Genomic DNA, 22,618 nt, shown 5'->3' on the forward strand with positions numbered 1-22,618 from the left:
GCCTGCAGAAAAGGACCTGCAATGGACAAGAGACATAAATAACAGCATAGAAAATGACTGTGCAGGTCTTCTCTCATCAAGGAAGATGTTTAACCACAGCTGTGGTTGAAATAATGTGTATAAATAAACATGTACCAAAAAGAAGTGCTTATTTTTACAAGAGATATAAGAAACAATAATTTCCAATTAGTTTTAAAAGAGAATGCCAAGTAGAATATATGTGGGATTCATTTCCCATTTTGGCAAGAAGAGAGCTAAGTATATAAAGAACCAAACATCATGCTTTTAGTCTCCATACATTTTGCCTGAATGGAATTCTTCTATTTGGTAAGCATGCCTCTTCTTATGCAACAAAATCCACCCTGAGTCCAACAGTATTTTCTCAAAGCCTAATTCCTTTCCATACGACATATTTTACTGCAACCACCAAAAGCTTTCTTATTGCGAGAAATGGTACAATACACTTACTTTTTAACTTCTTTTATTTTTTATTATTTTGTACCTGTCCCAGGTATACAAAATAATGGTTAGACAATCATATACTTTACAAAGTGGTCCCCTTGATATTTCAAATACCCACCTGGCACCATACACAGTTATTACAATATTATTGACTATATTCCCTAGCTGTACTTTGCATACCCATGACTGTTTTGTGACTATCAATTTGTACTTCTTTTTAAATTTTTTTTATTTAATTCTTGTTCAAGTACAGTTTTCTGTCTTATACTCAATTTGTACTTCTTAATCCCTTCACCTTTTTCACCCAGTCCTGCAAAGCCCTCTCCTCTGGCAATCATCAATTTGATCTCTGCATCTATAAGGCTGTTTCTATTATGATTGTTCATTTATTTTGCTTCTTAGATTCCACATATAAGTGAAATCATATGACCATATGCTTACTTTTTGCTATATGTTCCATCTTTTCAAGATTGTGTTTGAAACAATCATTTATGACATTTTAGAATATCCCATCCTGTTTGCTGCTTTCCAGAATTTTATAACTAATTAAAGGGCATTCTTTTACCATCTCCCCACCCCCTCCAAAAAACAAGTCTATTCCCCAACTGCCTATCAGAGATTAAATAAAAGTCAGTCTATCACAGCAGCAGCCCTGGTCATGCCAATTTCACAGTGTGATTTGCGCACTCATTTCATTTTGAAAATGACCCTGCCCTCCATCTGTCTAAGCCGAATGTCCTGCTCTTTTCCAAGCCAACACATTCAATAAGGAGGATGACACAGACGGCCTCCCTCCTGCTCCGCCCGGCTGCCATGCTCACAGATAGGTACCAACACAAAGAGGGGGACCTCAGCTGATGCCTGTAGGGATCAGAGCAATTTGCAGCAGAGCAGACAGTCCTTCTATTTTTCATATATTTCCAAGAAGCCATTTGAAGGTGAATGCTCTACATGATGCAACTTTTGTATCCTTTAAAAAGGATACAAAAAGCAGTATCCTTCTTCTGGGTTCTATCACCTTACCTTGATTTAAGAGCAACTTACCCAAGGTAAACAGCTCAAGAAATAAGGGTTTAAAATACATAAGGATTTTAAAGCATTGAGCCTTCTGGATCATTACTTCTTCCAAGACATGTGTCAGGCAGGCAGGCATAAAGGAAAAGACACCCAATTCCCTGACAACTGAGCAGTGCTGGCCAGCACCTCTCAAACCATGTGTCTCCTCGGGTTAAGACCACAAAGGACTACAGCCAGAGAATGGGCTGGAAATAGCCTCAGAGAACGATTATAGCGATTATAGCAGTCTTCCTTCAATGCTTTCTCTCAGGGCTCCCCTTAACCCCTTGAAAATGAGTATAATTTGTCCCTTCCTCAGTTTTCATGCAGAAGGTTCCTTGTTGAGGCCTTTGGCAAACTTCTCAGCCATGGAAAAGAATGTATAAGTACATGAAGCCAGTCACTTGCTTGCTTAGCATTGATGCCTTATTAAAGTTTCTTTTTGATTATAACAGGGGACTAGGAACTATACCATTTCTTACTAATCACTTCTTAATGTCTGCTCACAGCTGCAACTCAGGCTGGGAAATTCCGATTCTACTGCTCAGACCAGGCTGGTTGTTTGTTTTAATGGGAAAATAACAACTCCAAAAGCAAGACACTAGTGTTCCCTCAAACCTGGGTTCTTATGTGATAGGTAGATTTAATTAATTCATCAGTAACTATTTCCTAATGAATTTATGTTTTGATAGCATGGCCCAGCTGCTTCTTTTCTCTACCTGTAATATGAAGAGTACAGGGTGATTATTGAAATTAGAGATAATACATGTGAACAGCCTAATAGAGTGCTGTGCAATATGGTTACTGTGGGCTCCAAAACATATACATTGCAAAGACCTATGGGCAGCAACACTGTTGAAGAGGAAGATAAGGAAGTTGCATTAAAGTCTTTAATTATACAGCAAAGATGTGCTTGTACTCAGGGCTTTTACCTGAACTATGTTTATTTTGGGTGGTTGTGAAGCTGATGAAAATCAAAGACTGCGAAAGACAACCCCTTCACCCCACGCCACTAGCAGAGCATTGGATATGATAGATATTCATTAATTATGGTTAATTTTATTATCATGAAAACTGAACATTTACCACTGCCTCGCTGGGATAAGCCAGTTTTGTCTTTTGCTTTCTTTGTCTACTTCTCTGACTGAAAAAATACATTCATCTCACACAAAAGTCTCCAGGTCAGCCTAAACTATGGGTATGTCTTTTATTAGTGATCCAATATAATTTTTAAGATAATCAAGTCCTTAGTTTTTCACTGCCCTGTGATAGGCACCATTAAATTCAAAAGGATTTATACAAAAGCAGCCCTGAGGTACTAACATGAAATCTAAAACATCTATTCCAAATATATGACAAAGGGGGAAAATCCAGAATGGTTTCTTGTACAGTCTAACACATCTCAACAGAGATCTTCAAACTCAGAATCTGAGAGGAAAAATTAAAGTGTAGGCAATTAAAAAAAATTTTTTAAACTGAGCGCAGTGTGGTTCAGTTGGTTGAGCATCACCCTGCAAAGTGACACGTCGCAGGTCAGGGCACATGCTGGGGTTGCAGGCCAGGTCCATGTGGGGCATGTGCATGAGGCAACTGACCAATGTTTCTCTCTCTCCATTCTCCTCTCTCTAAGTGTAAAAAAAAAGAAATGAAATCTTTTAAAAACTTTAACTGAAAGAAATTTCCATTTTTTTAATTTATTTATTTTAGAGAGAGAGGGAGGGAGGGAGGGAGGAAGAGAGAGATGCATCTACCATTCCACCCACCTATGCATTCATTGGTGGACTCCTGCATGGGCCTTGACTGGGGACAGAACACCAGCTGCTCCCCTAGCACACGAGATGACTGCTCCAACCAACCGAGCCAGGAGAATCCCATTTTTGTCGTCTTAATGATATCCCAGAACATTAAAGCCTGGAAAGTACAGGCCTTGGCCAGATAGCTCAGTTAGTTAGAGTACCCGCCCCCCCTTAAGCCAAGGTTGCAGGTTCAATACCTGGTCAGGGCACACACCACAATCAACCAATGAATGCATAAATAAGTGGAACAACAAATTGATGTTTCAATTTGTTGAAACAAATCAAAAATTCTCTCTTCTCTTTCTCTCTCTCAAAAATCAAAAAATAAAGTATTTCATTAAAGCGTGACAATGCGGGCTGTGTATCTTTGTCACATACACACACGCTTGCGTGTGTTCGTGCTGACTAAATAAGTAGGTCTAGAGAGTTAGAAGAGTAACAGTGCATAGGAAAAGAACACTTTTGATGGTGGGTTTTTGTTGTTTCATGACCAACAAAACAGAAGCAGCAGCATGGATACATGGAACAGGCTGACAGCTGGGGAGGAGGTGGGAACTGGATGAAAAAAGGTGAAGGGATTAACAAAAAAACATACATAACCCACAGACAGAGACAACAGTGTGGTGATGGCCAGAAGGAAGTGGGGACAGGGACTGGGTGAGAGCAAGCAAAGGGCGTGGGATGGGGAATGGGGACGTCTGTAATAGTGTCAGCAGTGAAAAGAAAAAGAAAAAACGACGTCATAGATTTCGCCAACGTTTCTACTTCGTAGTGAAATTTGGAGGATCAGGGCAGGGTGTAGGACCAGCTCAAACTCTAACAAGGGTTCAGTACTATCCGTAGGTACATCGCGAAGACCCAGACCTAGATGCAACCCAAAACACTCCTTCCTGTTGTTATTGTCTGGAAACTACAAAATAAAGATTCCTAGTCACTGCACTCACTATTCTGTTCTTAGAAACTATGCTCTCAGGACAGCCTGAAACCAGAACCTATTAATTCAGGGAGACACAAAGTTGACATTCTGCTTTCTCCATTCAGCTTTCTTTCACTAAAACGGCAGGGAACCACACCATACGATAACACCTTGTATAAGGCTCAAAAACGCAAGGAACTTCAAAACGTAAACTTTCCTTCCCCACGCCAAAGACTGAGGTGACACTACAGGAAGGCAACCACCCTGTCCCACCACAAGGTAAGCGAACACGAACACAAAACCCTTATCTATCAAGAACAGAAGGTAGGTCCTGCAGAGACTACGTTTCCCAGCATGCAGCGCGAACACGTTCCCAGCGACGGCGCAGGAGAACCGCGGCATGCCGGGAGGTGGAGCGTCTTCCGCCTTTGAAGTTCTTGGATGGGTTTATTGTCCTTTCACAGGCTAACGACGCTCTTACTCTTGGACTCCTGGGGCGGGTGAGACCAGATATGAAGCCCCTCACATTAGTGACCACTTTCCAATTCTAGTCTGGTCCTTCCGTTAGAGTAATTTTGGGGAAGCGCAGAAAAAAATTCATTACGGTTTTCCGTATCCGGTTGGCTTGTTGCCTTGGTAACTAGGACGCACAACAACCTTGGCGGTTATGGCGCGGCTGGGCTGTACGCAGATCCCCGACGGGGAGTTCACCGCGGTGGTGTACCGGCTCATCCGAGATTCACGCTACACCGAGGCGGTGCAGCTGCTGGGCGGAGAGCTCCAGCGGATCCCGAGGAGCCGCGCCGGCCTGTCGCTGCTGGGCTACTGCTACTACCGCCTGCAGGAGTTCGCGCTGGCCGCCGAGTGCTATGAGCAGCTGAGCCAGCTGCACCCGGAGCTGGAGCAGTACCGCCTGTACCAGGCCCAGGCCCTGTACAAGGCCTGCCTTTATCCGGAGGCCACCCGGGTCGCCTTCCTCCTCTTGGACAACCCCGCCTACCACAGCCGGGTCCTCCGTCTGCAAGCTGCCATCAAGTACAGCGAGGGCGATCTTCCGGGGGCCAGGAGCCTGGTGGAGCAGCTACTGAGTGGGGAAGGGGGAGAAGACAGTGGGGGTGAGAACGAGTCAGATGGCCAGGTCAATCTGGGTTGTTTGCTCTACAAGGAGGGACAGTACCAAGCTGCATGTTCCAAGTTCGTTGCAGCCCTGCAGTCCTCGGGCTACCGGCCTGACCTTTCCTACAACCTGGCTTTGGCCTATTACAGCAGTCGACAGTATGCCCCAGCGCTGAAGCATATCGCTGACATTGTTGAGCGTGGCATCCACCAGCACCCGGAGCTAGGTGTGGGCATGACTACCGAGGGCATCGATGTTCGCAGTGTTGGCAACACCTTAGTCCTTCATCAGACTGCTCTGGTGGAAGCCTTCAACCTCAAGGCAGCCATAGAATACCAACTGAAAAATCATGAGGCCGCCCAGGAAGCCCTCACTGACATGCCACCCAGGGCAGAGGAAGAGTTGGACCCTGTGACCCTGCACAACCAGGCACTAATGAACATGGATACCAGACCTACAGAAGGGTTTGAAAAGCTACAGTTTTTGCTCCAACAGAACCCGTTCCCCCCAGAGACCTTTGGCAACCTGTTGCTGCTGTACTGTAAGTATGAGTATTTTGACCTGGCTGCAGATGTCCTGGCAGAGAATGCCCACTTGACCTATAAGTTCCTCACACCCTATCTCTATGACTTCTTGGATGCCATGATCACTTGCCAGACAGCTCCTGAAGAGGCTTTCATTAGGCTTGATGGGCTGGCAGGGACGCTGACTGAGCAGCTTCGGAGACTCACTATACAAGTGCAGGAAGCAAGACACAGCAGAGATGATGAAGCTGCCAAAAAGGCAGTGAATGCATATAATGACATCCTGGAGAAGTATATTCCTGTGCTGATGGCCCAGGCAAAAATCTACTGGAACCTTGAAAATTATCCAGTGGTGGAAAAGATCTTTCGCAAGTCTGTGGAATTCTGCAGTGACCATGATGTGTGGAAGCTGAATGTGGCCCATGTTCTGTTCATGCAGGAAAACAAATACAAAGAAGCCATCGGTTTTTATGAGCCCATAGTCAAGAAGCATTATGACAACATCCTGAGTGTCAGTGCTATCGTATTGGCTAACCTCTGTGTTTCATATATTATGACAAGTCAAAATGAAGAAGCTGAGGAGTTGATGAGGAAGATCGAAAAGGAGGAAGATCAGCTCTCCTATGATGACCCAGACAAGAAAACCTACCATCTCTGCATTGTGAATTTGGTCATAGGAACACTCTACTGTGCCAAAGGAAATTATGACTTTGGGATTTCTCGAGTTATCAAAAGCCTGGAACCTTACAATAAAAAACTGGGAACTGATACCTGGTATTATGCCAAAAGATGCTTCCTGTCCTTATTAGAAAACATGTCAAAACACACAATCATGCTTCGGGACAGCGTTATCCAAGAATGTGTGCGGTTTCTGGAACACTGTGAACTTTATGGCAGGAACGTACCTGCCGTTATTGAACAACCGCTGGAGGAAGAAAGAATGCATACTGGAAAGAATACGGTCACATATGAGTCCAGACAGTTGAAAGCTTTGATTTATGAGATTATAGGATGGAATATGTAGTCATGTCTGATAATGTCTTAGATCTTAATATACTGTTTTATTTGTATTTAGCTGTTGGCATCTTAACTTTGCTTAAAGTTGAATTTGTATACTTCAAAATTATAATAAAATTATTTAATTAACTTGTTTTTTATAAACTTTACTAAGTGAAATATAAGAATTTGCCTGGCTGGTGTAGCTCAGTGGATTGAGCACGGGCCTGCAAACCAAAAGATCGCAGTTTGATTTCCCCATCAGGGCACATGCCTGGGTTGCAGGCCAGTTCCTAGCAGGGGCCAGTTCCCAGCAGGGGATGCACAAGAAGCAACCATACATTGATATTTCTCTCCCGCTTTCCTTCCCTTCCCTTCTAAAGATAAATAAAATTATATTAAAAAAAATAATTTGAACACCTACATGTATGAAAAATTCAAAACTGAATGGGGACACTATCAGATCTTCTAGTGCCTACGTTCCCTCTCCTTTCTTATCACCTGTGCTTTGTTGTATTTTGTGAGTCCCCTGAGCAAGGACTACATTTTCCAAAAATTGAGCACTATCAAGCCTAGATTTCATTGATTAAAGATTTTCTAGGCTTTTAAATAACTTTGGGGATTGTGTGTTCTACTCTCACCATGTACCCTCATTATTCTATTAATTTATAGTTCATACATTTTACATAGAGTTTAGGATGTTTTCCCAGGGATTTTCAATATAGGTGTAATGTTTTATGTAACCAAAATTATTTAGGTTTTTCTTTTTTAAGTGTGCAAGATTCAGTGGGAAATCTTGTGCTCTTAACTGGGCGATGCGTTATAGAGCATGGCTTTCTTTTGTTCCATTTGTTAATAATCTGAATATATGAACAAGATAGATATACTGTATTTTGCTGTGTATAATGTGCATTTTTTGCCCACATTTTTGAGGGAAAAATAAAGATGCACACTATACATTATAGTACTAATAGATATATAAATATTTTTAATTATTTTATTTATGCCTATGCATTAAAAGTGTACCTCTAGAAAGCAATAATGATATCCATATGCAAAATAGTACACTGGAATACAATAATTGGCTTTGTTTCTCAATATAAATAAACGAATGATTGAATTTAAAAATTAAAATATTTTTTTCTGCAAGTTTGAGTAAAATAAGTGGGTGCACATTATACACAGGCTTATAAGCCTGTGTATATGGCACTATCACTGTTTTTTCCAAACTCTCATTTATATCTCACAGTGACTCATAGTAGAGGTACCCTGAAAACTCAGTTCTAATTCTTACCTTTGTATTTACTACATAGGACATGTTAATGCTAGAATTCTTTGCCTTTTATATCTTCCTGGGTAAGAAAAAAATCTACACTATTCCTATGACCCCACCAAACTTCTCCTTTGCCTCCATCACAGATGAAAAGGTCAGTTCTGAAATTCATCTGGCAGATTCACAATGGTAGTTTCATGTCCACAACCTTCCCATGAGAACTCCACTCATTCTGATCGGCATTTATTTTCTGTACCATAAGATCTTTACTATTAGTCTCCCTACCCTTTTTCTCTCCCTAAATCGATCAATCTCAACTTGCTTAGAAAAAAAAGTATTAGGTTGAATTATATGAAATTGCTGAGGTTCAAAGTTTTTCAACCTATAGAACTAGCAATTTCTTATGGTTCAACCTAATCTACTAAAAGTTAGTAAACCCCTACTATAATGAGATTTTTTTTTTCCTTCAAGGAGAAATCACTTAGCCACATAGATATCCACATGAAGTATCCTCAGCATAAATCCTCTGTCACATGACCTGTTGGGTGATCAAATTCTGTTAGATCTATCAGAAATTTTGGCTTATTATGAAGTCCAATGGCCTTGAATTCATAGCATTTTTCATCTTGGTACTATTTACCATGTATGTTTGTCCCCATATTTGGAGGGCAATCAATGTTTCATAACCATTCAGTGCATACCATTGCACAATTCTACCTCTGGGAAATGTTCTTTAACTTTTGTACGGAAAGTGTTGCTGCTGCTTTGTGCAGTAGCTCCGTGCCCCTCTCAATTTCATAGCCGCTTAAGAGCTGGAAAGTAAATTAACTGAGATCTTTTTTTCGACAACCATGTTAAAATTCAGATTTTATTTTGCACATTTCCTGTAAACTTTTTTTTCTTCAGGAAAAAAAAAAGCATAAAGTCACGTTAACCACCCAAAAGCAAATGTTTTCCAGATTCCCTTTTGCAAATAGCTCGGCCTTTATTCAGCCACACTTTATTTACCCAGGTGCTGTGTGTTTGTGGTTTGCATCTATGTGTAATTTACTTTTCAGAACATAAAAAGCTTTTCAGAACAGTTTTAACCCCTTGCCACTGGGCAGTTGGGGTTTCCTGGTGAGTAATGCACCAGGAAATCCTGACTGCTCCTACCACTGAGTAAAGGAATAAAGGTCAATGATGGCATTTGTCCCCTTTTTTACTGTGGTGCTCTAGAGAGGCTCCCTCCAGGATTGACAGATTGCTACCTAGTGACAGCACAAACTCATGAACCATGCCTACTGGAGGAGACTGGGCTGGTGAAGGCATTCCTAATTCCCCAGGCATTTGTTTTCCTTTAAGAATATGCTTTTTAAAAACCCGCCTTCAAAGTACTCAGCTCTGCTTATTGATACTAACAAGCTAATGACTTTACAATGACTCTATTTTTACCATTTGAATGAAGGCTTTCACTCCTAAAGCTCTGATGAAAAGCTTTGTTCTATGCTCTTAAAACAATTATGTACTCAGTGGCAAAAGCCCTTTCCTTCAAATAAAAAGATTTTCCTGTATTTCTAAAAACGTTGCTCCTTTAAGATTTCTTTGTAATATCTGCAGAGCATATGAGTATCTTAAAGGGATCAAATATTAAATCCAGTATTTCTTAATGTTAGTCAACCTCCCCATCTCCACACATGTCCAGAATATAATCATGTTTGTACACATGTAGTTATTTTCATTCTCTCAGACATGAACGAGAACTTGACCTTCTGTGCAGAACCACCAAGCAGACTCCGTTGATCAGTGATACTACATGCTTGCCAAAGGATTCATATTCCTAATAACAGTCCCTCTTTGAATTTGGCCTCAGCTGTGCATGGATATTTGCACTAATGCTGTTTTCAAAAGTCAGGTGTACAGTAGTTAAGTCCAACCCAATCCTGGACAACCGGAAATGGGAAAACAATGTGAGTTGGAGGGAGGTCATCAGGCAGTGAGGCACCTGTCATCATAGGGAATGACTGTTCCTTCCAGAGGGGCTAAATAGGAACCTATAGGTGTGCCCTCTCAGACCTCAGAACAGCAAGCACCTCAGATAGAATCCCTACAGAATTTTCAGTGATAGGTTTGACCCAAGGTTAAAATAGGTAATTTGTTTGTAGAGGGCGACTGGGTAGACGCAAAAACAAGCTTACCAGAAAATGTAAAAGAGGAAGTATAAATGGCTTGGAGGGGAGACTTTAACGAGGAACTTTCGGACGCCAAGCTCTGTCTGTAATCCCTGCTTGGGCTCATTTCCACATAGAAGAGGGTGAGTGGTGCTGGAAGTCTGTCCAGGTAAGCAGGGAGTGGCTATCCAAACTACACAGTTTTAAAAGAGTAACATCACCAAAGCAAGCCTTTTCATTTCAGGTGAAACTCAGCATTTTCTAATAAAATTTAGGTCCTCAGTCTGTCTTTTTCTGAGTAACTGTGGGTGATAGGATAATATCTGGGAAGTCTGCTTTCCTGAGGGTATTCTCTGCTGCACAGAGTAGCTTCTTAGTTAGCCACAGTGTGACTTGCACCTCAGTGTCTGCCATTCACTAACTGCCTCTCATCCCCTGTTGACCTACCTACATTTGGGTTTTTTGTATTCACTTACTGGGCTCTTGGTTGTCTAACCACAGTTATCATTTCTGAAACCACCAGATTTCTCAGCTTATACTTTGAATCTAGCTGTAAGATTTACGCAACTTTTTGGTTACCCTACTGTAGCTCAAATTCTTCAGCAGCAAACTTAATTCTTCAGTTAGCAATTTTAAGGAACTGTGATTTTTCCAAAGAATCTAGATTGGCTCTCCGTTATAATAAAATATTTCTTTAATCTTAAACAGTTCTTTCTATTTCCAGACTCTCTATAGGAAGATGTATAACTCATAGTAACAGGTTATTCTTACTTTTAAGGGCAGCTCAAAGGAATATAATATTAAAGTTATATAACTGCAAATTTATTAAGTCCATCAAATAAAGCACTTCATTTTATGAGTTTCATAAAGGCACCAGTGGATTAAACATTTAGAGAGAGAGACAGCAGCTGAGACAAAAGGCTTCCTGGGATTTCTGTGGTATAGATGCAAGAAGACAGCAGCTTCCACTCCACAGTCAGGAGGAGACTTCACCTCCCTGTGCCCTTTTGTAGAGGGCAGTGACTAGCCATCTACTGCAAAAAGCAGAAATTCTGTATAGAGTGACTACACAGCACAGTCTACAGCAGTGAAGCCGCCAGTGAGGAGGCGCTGGATTCAGCCAGGCTCCATACCTCAGCAATGCCACCACCCAACTGCCAACGGTGGGGATAAGTCAGCCTCACCAAACCTGTTACTTCACCAGTAAAAAGGGATGATACAGTCATTTCACAGGGTTGCAAAAACAATGATTACATCTTATGTAGGGTTAGGTACTTAGGGTGAATTAAAAAGCAAATTGTTAACCCAACAATCAATTCTAGGGAAGTGCTTAGCAAAAACACATAGATTCTATCAGAATCACTGAGATTGAGAAGGGACCTCCGAGATTTTCTTTTTTTTTTATTATTGTTCAAGTATAGTTGTCTCCATTTTCCCAGCACCACTTTCTCATGCCCCACCCACCCCCACCTCCCACTCTCAATCCTTCCTCCATTGCATTTGTCCATGAGTCCTTTATAGATGTTTTTTGATGACCCTTCCCTTATTTTCTCCCATTATCCTCCTCCTCCCTCCCCTCTGGTTACTGTCAGTTTGTTATCTATTTCCATGTCACTGGTTCTACCTTACTCACTTGTTTTGTTGATTAGGTTCTAGTTATAGGTGAGTTCATATGGCATTTGTCTTTTACTGCCTGGCTTATTTCACTGAACATAATGCTCTCCAGTTCCATCCAGGCTGTTACAAAGGGTAGGAGCTCCTTTCTTTATGCTGCATAGTATTCCACTGTATAAACATACCAAAGTTTTTAGATCCATTCATTTACTGACTTCACAAAAGAAGAAATTAGGCCCAAATAGGGAAAGTAACATAGCTGTTAGAAAACTATAGGGCACAAACTTTCCAGAATAGAACTTTCCACTTTTTTTTTACTTCAGAACTCCATCTTCTCCTAAACTATTTTACAGCTTTACAGCGACACATTTCATTTTTATTTTTGATAATTTATTTATTATTAAACAGAGGGGAAGGGAGAGAGAGGGAGAGAAACATTAATGTGTGGTTGCCTATCATAGCCCCCCACTGGGGACCTGGCTGCAACCCAGGCACATGCTCTGAGAATTGAACTGGCAACCCTCTGGTTCAAAGGCCGGCACTCAATCTACTGAGCCACACCAGCCAGGGCACATTTCAGTAATTTTTTTAAAAAATTAGCTTCTCAGCATGGCACAATGAGGTACAAAGGATATGACAGAACCATGTAAGAATGTCAAGTTCAGAATTTGCCCATCAGCCAGTTCTAAGCCTAGTCAACAGATCAACACCAGAAAATGCAGCAGACAATGGGATTGTGAGTGCACTGAAAGAGAAATGCTCCTGTGGGCTGACACGGGCAAAAGTAAACGTGGTGGCAGGAGGCCTCACTTGTCTTTCTGATAGGGCAGCACAGGAAATCGGAGCAGCGAACTTTATTAAACAATTTCAGTCCGGCCGCTGACAGTGTTAAATAAAGTAATATAATTGTATGTTTAATGTCTGACATACATGTTGATTCATTGGAAAAAAGCCTATTTGTGGGCAAAATTTACAAATACATGGTCCACAATAGCACATCAAATGGAAGTGTAGCTGCCTGAACCCTGAATGCTTTTTCATACACGTGTTACCGGGCAGGCCTCGCTGTGCGCTGCAGATGTCTGCCATCACGTGGATGAGAATTCAGGCAAACAGTACACGTCTCAGTTCTACGGATGACCCAAGGCTGCACGGGAATACAAAATATTCTAAGAGCCAAGATGGTGTAGTCTAGAACTAAAATCAGTAAAGTACACATTTTAGTGAGGATAAATATAAGTAATGGGGCTTTAAAAAAAATCAGCCTTCAGGGAGATGTGGACAAAACTGCATGTGCAGAAAGGTCCTGTTAAATTCAAGTTCAGTGTGAGATGGCAGTGCTGTGCCACCAAAAATGCATTTAGTAGTGAACAGAAAAAGGAAATCACTGGCACTACTCTGGAACATCCAGGCCTAGACACTGCTCGAGTACCCAGCAGGCAGAGAGAGAGAGAGCAGGATGGGGAAGGATCGGGCACTGACAGGAGCAAAGGTCGACGAGAGGCCTGGGGAAGCAGGCGCTGCCTTTAAACACGGGAGGAGCTGTAACCACCAGGTGGGAGAATTCTTTATGTCCACAGAAGGCTGAAGTTCCACTAATGGATGAAAGAGACAGATTTCAGTCTAGTAAAAAAAAAACAAAAACCCTGAATACCCGAAAACGTCAGAAGTTAGAAGAGGCTTCCTGGAACAATATATTCCTGTCTGGTCCCAACAAAGGTTCAGAAAGATTGGTTACCTGTTTATGGCCTGAGGGATGGGAAAGGTTAGGTAGCCATTTTATATTTGGGGGAAAAATGAGACCTCTAAGGTTCTTTCAGTCTGAGCTTATATGAGCCAGGTAGTAAATTGCTTTTCTACTGAACTAAATAATAAGTGCTAAAATCTTAGTGTGGCAAGTGATTGAAATGTACCAAGTAAAGCTGGGTTCAACAGGTCTGCTTCAGTCACTCCAGAGCCCAGACAGCTACAACCGTCCCTCTAGCTTGGGACCACAGGCAGGGACAAAATCAGCCTCTGTGCACATGCCCTTTTCTACTGGAGTGGCTACTCATGGGTATAGAATACAGTCTGGGCACCCTATTCATTCGGAATATACATGATTCTGCCAGCCAAAGTCAAATGGAATCAATAGAATAAAATAAGCAACGATCCTTGTAACGATGAGTGGTTTTGGTATCGTTTTATTTTTTTCCCCAGCATATCTCAAAAATCACACATGGGCATTTGCTTATAGAACAGTACAGTCTAGGAAGAGCAATAAAGGGAGAATGCAAACATACACTGAAAGCACAGTATACAGACTGTGTGTGGAGCCCTTGTGGAAAACAGTATGGCTCAGTCCAAATTGACAAAGCTATGCTGGAATCTCTCAGGAATTCTCCTACCCACTATATACCCACTTTTAGACTATAAACAGAGAGAGACGAATTGCTTTTGTATGCATTAGTTACAGCAGCATAATGGCTTACATACGTCGCACAAGTGCTTACCCACATGTAGTTCCCCAAAGATGACTACAGTACTGGCAGGAATATGTGCTGCCTTGGAGGAAGACTCGGGACAAGATAGTATTCAAGTCAAGTTGCATCAGAGCCAAGGAATTTCACAGGCTAGCAAAAAGGACAAAAATTAAGAAATATACCCTACACATATTTCTTATAAGATTTATCATTGTCCAGAAACAGAAATATTCATTATTCTGAAGGCACCGTCACACAAAAAAGGGACTAACACACAACGTAAGAAACAGGCCCCCGCACAGACACACAGGCTTGCTCCTCAGGGAGCTGTGTCAGCAAACATGGAAAAGCATGTAGCAGGTCTTCAGGACCAAGAATGTCACAGCCACCGAGCCACCTCTCAGGGCTACTAAATTGGGGTAGCAGAAATGAAAATGGAAGGCTGAAACCACACAGAAACCCCACGGATGGAGGAGACGTATGTGGGAGCACAGGTCCACCACAGAATGAGCTCGGCCGGCTAGAACGGGTGGTCCAGACCAACACTGCGAAGGAGCTGTCAGTGTTTCTACATACAGCTGCCTAATTCCCGACACGTTTCCGAAGAGGAATAGTGGTGAACTGATAAACAATCACTGTCCTTTGGAGACATCCTCTCCCACTCATTTTAAATAATGGCTATTTCATGGAAAAAAAAAAAATCCCAACAAGGCACTGTGATCTTTTTGGGATACTCTTTAAGTAGCTCAAGAGATAATTACTTATAGAAAGTTTATCAGTATAAGCATTTCATTCCTTTTGGGTATGTGAACAAGATTGCCCGGAGGGTTAAACAGCACAGTTCACAGGGAGCTCATGCTGTTCGTGAAAAACACTGCCTTAAAAACTAGTTTATATGGTACTTAGAAATTCACACTGAAACTCCCCCCCCACCCCTTTTCTCTCTTAGATTTGGCAGTTCAGTCTCTGAAAAATGTTCCTAACGATACTTGATGTATTACTTCTTTCCTTGTGGAAAAAAAGTATAATAATCTCCTTTGAGAACCAAAGAAACCTTTTCATGTTCACGGAACTAAAGTTACTTAATTCTGTGACGGTTCTTTGGCACGAGCGCTCTGGGTGCCAGTGGCCCTTCCTCGGGCTTGTTAAGGAATCGCAGGCAGAAGAGCACAAGAGCGCTGCTTCTTTGAGGATCTCCCAAGACTCCAATGGGGAACACTTCATCAGGTTCAAAGGAGATGGACCCCCTCCTAAGAGTGTGACACTGATTTAAAAAAAATACTCAGGGTCATGAAACCTAGCTAACAATATGCTGAGCTGTAAACTGAAATGGATTTAGTTATATTTAGGTTGTACTTGATGACGCTTCATTAATAAAATTATAAAAATTGTTTTCAAATCAGCAAAAATACAAAGATGAAAACTAAAGTTAAAAGAAAACCCAGGTGCAAACAGTACAACAAATAGCTTCACACTCCCTTTAAAGCAAAAGTTCTTAGACCCAGGTCCATTTTATTAATAGTGTAAGTTTCTACAATCTGTTGACATTACAAGTAGTTTTTACAGTTAAATTTCACACTAAAGACACTGTCTGGCTCAAGAAGCAGAAAGCTGAATAATTTACATCCTCCATATCAGACACTGTGTTTCGACAGTTAAAATCTTTTATGCTTTCTGGATTTTAGCATCAAAGTATATGCTGCTTTCCCTTTAGGAAACTAAAATTAATAAAGATTTAATGAATACACTGACACTGTGGTTCATTTAGAAACAGGAAGCCTTGAGCCAACCAAGCAAAGCTCCTGTAAGTTAGAAAGCCAAAGGCGATTCTGGATTCTCAGTCCTAAACTGGCACCTGTTATTGTCGGCTTTTCTCCCACCATGAGCTAAGCCCTAGTAAAAATCAAGGTTGCTAAATATTAAGTGGTAAACAAAAAGGTATTAAAGCTGTCTTTAATTCCTAGATCAATGTTTTTTAAAATGCAGACAGGCTTTCTACAGGATTCCTTTTTGGCTGCCTCAAGCACTAGCGCATGCAGTTTGTGAATCAATCTGCAGTAAATACCCACATGTGCTCCACATTTACTGCACAGAATAGATGCTCAGCAAACCCAGCTCCATTCAACAGCAGAGATTAATGCTTCAGTTTGGGATTACAGGGCTTCCCTGATCCGCTGTGGTTAAGAAACTGTAGTTATAAAAGAGTATCAGAAAGGAAAATCTCTGGAGCTAACATGCACAAAGGCATTCTCAAGAATGCAAGAAGCTAGGACCTAGCGGTTCCTAAGAGAATATTCTGAAGAAGAGGTGGCCCTGGAACCGTCTGTATCTGGTACACTACACACACTGATGGAAGCTTACCCTTTACTCTGATTTTCCAAAATACATAAGCACAGCTATGCACACCAGAAGGCTTCTGGCCTCGTAAGTAACTTTACAGTAATTGTACTACATACAATATGTAAGCATTTAGGAAGAAAACCCAATTCCTCACCAAAGGAAAGAATTTAATCCTTTCTTTGTAGTAATGTGTTAGGCACAATAAACACGTGGCTTTTACAATTCTTACGGAAAAAAGCTCAGGTTACTCAGCATTAGACTAGATTCACTTATGCACTGTAAATTGCACCAAACATTAAGGCAACAGTTACTCTAAGGGTCCATAAAGCCGCTCATATATTGAGTCTTTAGTATTGATGCCATTTCTCACTAGGAGCAAGTTTCCATCCCCACTAAAACCCCAACCCAAATGTGACATCAAATAAAATATCAGAAACATGACTAAGAAAGTCAGTGTTATGTAGTACCGAAACCCAAATAGGGTACAACCTTTAAAATTTTTAAATGAACTTATTCAAAATGAGTTAAGAAGCCTCACAGAAACTACATTCTCCAGGCTTTAACTTTTGCGGGGCCATTTTCAGACACTGCAGGAATATGAGGCAAGGTTTAAGTGCTTCTGTGCATACTCAAGAATTCGGCTCTCCACAGACACTAAGTATATGCAGTGGCACCTCTCAGAAGTGGGTGTACGAAAGGGGGGAAATGCCTTCTGATTTCCTAAATCAGAGTGAAACAGTACTGATGAGTGTTCATGTGTTTCAAAATGATCCCCGTAGAAATGACTCCAACTACACAATGTAGCCATCACTATAAATCCAAGGTTGGGGAATCCCGCAAACACGGGCAAAGGAAAACAAAGACATAAATCACTGATTTTCACAAGGTTCGTGTAGAATAGTGAACACAACAATTTCAAGTGTTAAATTTATAGTTTCCTAATATCAAATACAGATTTCTGAGGTTGCTGAAATCTGAACTCCCTGGGAAAGAATGTTATAACAATCACATGCAACAGAATGGATCTGCTTACGAATCTGTAAGTTTTATTTTTAAAAAATTACTCAAAAACATGTATACACTCCAGTGAGATATTAATACCATATTAAAATTTTACATTTTGATCACCAATTAGAGAATTCACCTTCATGAATAGATGCATTTTATAAAGCTGAGATTTTTATAATTATAGAGGCAAGAATAATTTCCTCATCAAGTATCCCACTATTTCAAATATCAAGGGCTTTAAGCACAGATCTGCTGGAAATTTTATAATTAAAGATAAATCACCAATGTGGAGAGGCAGCTTCTAATAAAGCAGTATTTAATTTTTGTTGTTAAATTAATATTTAATTTTGATCTGTTTACAGATCTGTTTATTAGTCTGAGGCCAATTTTATTAATTAGAATCGTTTATCATTTTGAAGTTTTAGAAACACCATTTTGTCAACTTGAAATGTCTACTTCTCTGGTGAAGGCTGTCTTCACAGATAAAAAGTACCAAACTGCCCCAAAGGCCCTGGAGCTGCTGCCACACAAGCAGGCAGCGTGTCCTTTTGCAGGATCTTCTGTATTGTGACCTACCGATCAAATATTAATTTAAAAAATTATCAAAAGTTAGGTATTATATTAAAAAAAGAATCCATCTCAAAATGTGAGTCATGAGCCTTGACAGACAGTGATTCAAAGTTACCCTTTCACTTACTTTAACATCCAGAGTTGAATGTAAAAATGTATGCCAAATGTGATGTTCTCATTATTTAAGAAACATGGTATTTCAAACTTTTGATTATGCTATGTATATTAATACATAAAGTTTGGATTAAACCAACCAGTAATTCAAAAGATGTGTTAAGCCATTATTAAAAACTAAACTGAAGCTTTACTTTTATATGAAAATTTATCATGTTGTTTGGGTTCATTTTTTAGAAAAGGTTTTTATTTTTATCACCGAAATTGTTGAAGCTTTCAAATTCAATAGCGGAGAGATGACTGTGTTCTTTAGCCAAACAAGCGTCCGACTGGAGAGGTGAAGTGTGAGCGTTCTTCCTTCTCTCCTGATGCGGCTCCCGCATCTCAGCAAGGAGTGTGCGACCACGCACATTAGGAGTCTACGCTGAATAAAGGCATTCATTTCATGGTAAACCTGTTCTTCACGATCACTGAGTAATATAAATCAGCTTTTCTTATAAAACCTCTTATGAATGAAGTAGGGTATAACAATAGGTTATCTCAGTGATAAACACAACCAGAAACGTGGAGAACAAAAATGTGTCCCCAAACAGAGTCATTTGTATATTGATGATTTAAAGTTTCATAATTGTACACTAGTTTCAAAAAATAAAAAATAAGGGTAGGCCAAGCACCTTACAGAACTGAAAACATCTAAGTAACAGATGGCCGACACTGTTTTATGAGTCCCCTCCCTCGCGGGCCGACTCACACTGGAATGCGCCCTGAAACCCACATACGCATCTCTCCTCGGTGGAATCCTTCCCAAAATATCTGCTTCCCTGACATGTTTTTAAAAAGAGGTTGGATAAGCAATAGGTGACACCCAAATCTGCCTTTGTTCCCAAGGGGAAACGTCAGTACAACACAGCTGGCAGCATCTTCCTCCGCAGTTACAACTGGCAGACTCACGCTGCTGCCTGACTAAAATTTGAAATGACAACGAAATGAGAGAGACTTCAGAATACCATCTGTCAATCCATAAATGCAGAAACAAAACAAACTACAGAATGAAACAAACTTATAACGAATGAAGCTGAGACACAGTCCATGATATATATGATTACTGGCATAACAATAGTTGAAGATTTAAAAAAAAGTGAGTTTTTTTCATAACAACAGTACTGGATTTATAAAAGGTTTCTGTTTCCAAAGATATTATTGGGGTCCACATATTCCTTGACAGACTTCAGCATCCCGAAGCCGACATCAGAGATACTTTCCTTTAGCCACTGCTTCCGTAACTTGCCCACTGGAAAAACAAAATAAAAAATGCTTCAATATACACTGTGATGCTGGGAACCAATCAATCTTGTGACCACGAATGAACAAACACTGTGTGATAAATGCTTTTATTCAGAAATGAGAAATGTTTTGCTTTATTTGATTTATTGAGCCCACCAGACTATCAAGCTCATTAAGCGCGACGGGTTCCCAGGGGAGCCTGTGCCCCCCAGAGTCTCCTTCTCCTGTAAACGACGGAATCAGAAAGCCTGGACTGAGATTATGGCCCATTTTACAAATCACCAAATGAGGAAAATGTGCACTTCAAAGGAACCCCCCTCCTGCCTTAACCACCGAAACAGCCAAAGTTTCAAAGAAAATGAAGTTAAACTCAAGAAAAATATCACATTCAGGTGCATTTGTTGGGTATAACAAAAATGACAGAATACATATCCATAAAACATTTTAAAGAAAACAAAAGTTTAGAAATTTTTAAGAAAATCTGAACCCTGGGTTTAAGAAAAAAAGAGAAACTGGTTATGAAGCTTTCTCATTTGCATTTTCTTTTCATATTACTTTTAAATAAATTTGCATGTTCTCAAATAATGGTTACTTTCTTCCTATTTCCCCCAAATTAGAGATTTCTTTAGGTACTAAGTAAATCAAATGCCTGATTCATCTTAAACTTACTCTTCTGCTTTTATACTCTGTAAAAAAGCATGCTCCCTGTCTTTGCTCTTGGTCTTACTAATTTTTCTGAGAATAATGAATATAAAGGCTAGCAGCATAAATCATCTTTTAAAAAGTACTCAATAAAAAACACAACCTTTTAAGTGGAACTTTTGTAAGAAAGGATATGTACTTACTCTTTAAAAGAATTCTGAAATGTCAATATGCTTTGACCTTAAAAAGCAGAGCAATATGCTGACTTATCTGTGGTGAAATGGACCTTTTAATTCATAAATAGGACTATTTGTAGTTAGTACTTTTCAAATGTATCACTGTAATAATTGAATTCCAATGGTCATTTTCCACAGATGCTCACTAGTGACCCAAAGTCATCCAAAGTCCTTTAGCTGGCTGCGGAAATGGGAAACCTTCTGTCATTGAGGTCTCAGCCTGTCATTCTAAAATGTGCTCCCATTTATCAGGCTGCAGTGATGCACCATAGCATCCGCCTTTTGGAAACCTGAAATACCATTTCAAGCTCAATTCAAAGCATGTTTTGTGTCCAGTTCTCCAGAAAACCATCAAACTGTTACTCACTAAAATAATAAATAACATGATACCCTTTGAAAGCAAAATATTTCTGCTTAGCTTCTAGAAATAAAAAGGCATTGCTGGTGTTCAGATGGGGGAAAATGAGGTACAGCAGAAAAAAATTCTAAATTCAAAAAAGAAAAATTTTTTGTTTAAAAGTTCTAAAATTAGAAGCCAAGCCAATTCTATAAATTCCTATTTATAGAATCTCAAACACCTAAAAGATATTCCACCAGGTCCTCCTACTATCTCCTTAAGGGACAACTCAGCACAACGCTTCAGCCTCAGTTTTCTCACCTGCAACAGGATTAAAATCTACAGTCTTTTCACCTCAAATACCCTAAGATTTTAAGAACTTTAAAAAAGTTACAAATCAGTTATTTCCAGATTTGCTCCAAGGTATTAAAACCCAGCAGAAGCGGCACCATGATACGCTGCCCACGCTGAGGCAGCTCCGCGGAGGGGCAGAGAGCCGAGAGTTGCCAGTCTCCACTGTTATCTGTAATGTAGCTTCACTGAATGTGTCCTGTGGTCATGGATCTAATTGTGCTGAAAAGACTGCAAACAACTGCTCCAACAAGATGGAGCACATTAGAACCTCAGCAGGATGCCCAACAGCGAGCTTGTCTGCCTGGTTTTACACCTCTAGTAATGATGCAATTCCACAAGGAACTGAACCATCATTTGAGAAGCCACCCAACAGCCACTGCATATTTAATGAAGTCGCTCGCCAGGCGCTGGAAAACAGAAGGTGCTTGGAGTGCATCATTAGTTCTGTCAGAAGGATAATTTACACATCTATCTTGTCAAATTTTCTATGGTTTATACTTTTACAATAATCCATCTAACATACATTTGATTAGTGAACTAGAAAGTTTTTAAAAAGGCAGTACAGGCAGCATGGCCATGGCCCCTCATAGACATAGTTAACGAAAGAATTTAACCCCTTTATGGCAGAGGTCTGTGAGCTTCTATGAGTGATAACAGAATTTCAGCTGATAATCAGAAATCACAGCTCACACAATTAAAGGGACTAGGAATCTTTTCGGTTTTGCTTAACAATTTAAATAAATTCATTGTAAGATTAAGTGTCCAAACAAAAAACACAATCTAAGTAAAAATGTTCAGTGAGTCTTTGTAATAAGACAATTATTGGAAATGGCTCTTTATAAAATTCTAAAGAATTTTAGAGAACTCTGGCTGTCTCAGATGAATTGATACATTGAAAACAACAACAAAGCCCCGAAGGTCCTAATCCCAAAGAGAGATCACATTTCAAAGTAGAAGAGTTTTATTGTGCAGCTAATTGACAGTAACAGTGATGGTGCTGTGTGTCCCATCTTTATCTGTCCTGCCGGGCACTGAGAAATGAGCAGGCTACACTGGCCTGGACACACATGACACACATGTGCACAACTCTATAGGCGCTGCTTCAACATCTGTAAACCTTGTTTTCAGAGATGGAAATGAGACTGTTCCTTATGCAGCATGTCATATTGAAAGACAGGACAACGAATGAAAACAGCAAAAACAGGTAGCCTAAGACACGAACATTCCTTGTTTGCACAGTGATCCATGAAAAGGCATGTATACATTCATATCACATGAATCCTAATGCCCTTTCCAGGCCTGTATTACACCTGAGGCTGGATATTCGTGACTACTGACTCAACTCTATTCCTTTAGCTTCTGATTTT

The 22,618-nt window shown here is 40.3% G+C and overlaps 2 protein-coding genes across 3 annotated transcripts in view; one reads left to right on the plus strand and one right to left on the minus strand.

Moving 5' to 3' along the window:
* The first annotated feature begins 4,656 nt into the window (after nucleotides 1-4,656).
* On the plus strand, nucleotides 4,657-7,760 carry IFT70B (intraflagellar transport 70B). Its single transcript, XM_037044382.1, has 2 exons — nucleotides 4,657-6,938; nucleotides 7,749-7,760. Exon 1 carries the CDS (start codon nucleotides 4,898-4,900, stop codon nucleotides 6,893-6,895), a length of 1,998 nt encoding a protein of 665 aa, XP_036900277.1. The 5' UTR covers nucleotides 4,657-4,897; the 3' UTR covers nucleotides 6,896-6,938; nucleotides 7,749-7,760.
* A 6,347-nt stretch (nucleotides 7,761-14,107) lies between these two features.
* AGPS (alkylglycerone phosphate synthase) overlaps nucleotides 14,108-22,618 on the minus strand; it is a 144,828-nt gene continuing 136,317 nt past the window's right edge. For both annotated transcript variants that reach the window (XM_037044384.1, XM_037044383.1), the window contains one exon: nucleotides 14,108-19,689. In XM_037044384.1, the coding sequence (XP_036900279.1) occupies nucleotides 19,568-19,689 (122 nt within the window). In that variant the 3' untranslated portion in view covers nucleotides 14,108-19,567. The remainder of the gene's footprint in view (nucleotides 19,690-22,618) is intronic.

This window comes from Sturnira hondurensis, unplaced genomic scaffold (genome assembly GCF_014824575.4).
Source record: "Sturnira hondurensis isolate 20B ecotype Veracruz unplaced genomic scaffold, ASM1482457v3 Scaffold0004136, whole genome shotgun sequence".
In the NCBI taxonomy this organism is placed as follows: Eukaryota; Metazoa; Chordata; class Mammalia; order Chiroptera; family Phyllostomidae; genus Sturnira; species Sturnira hondurensis.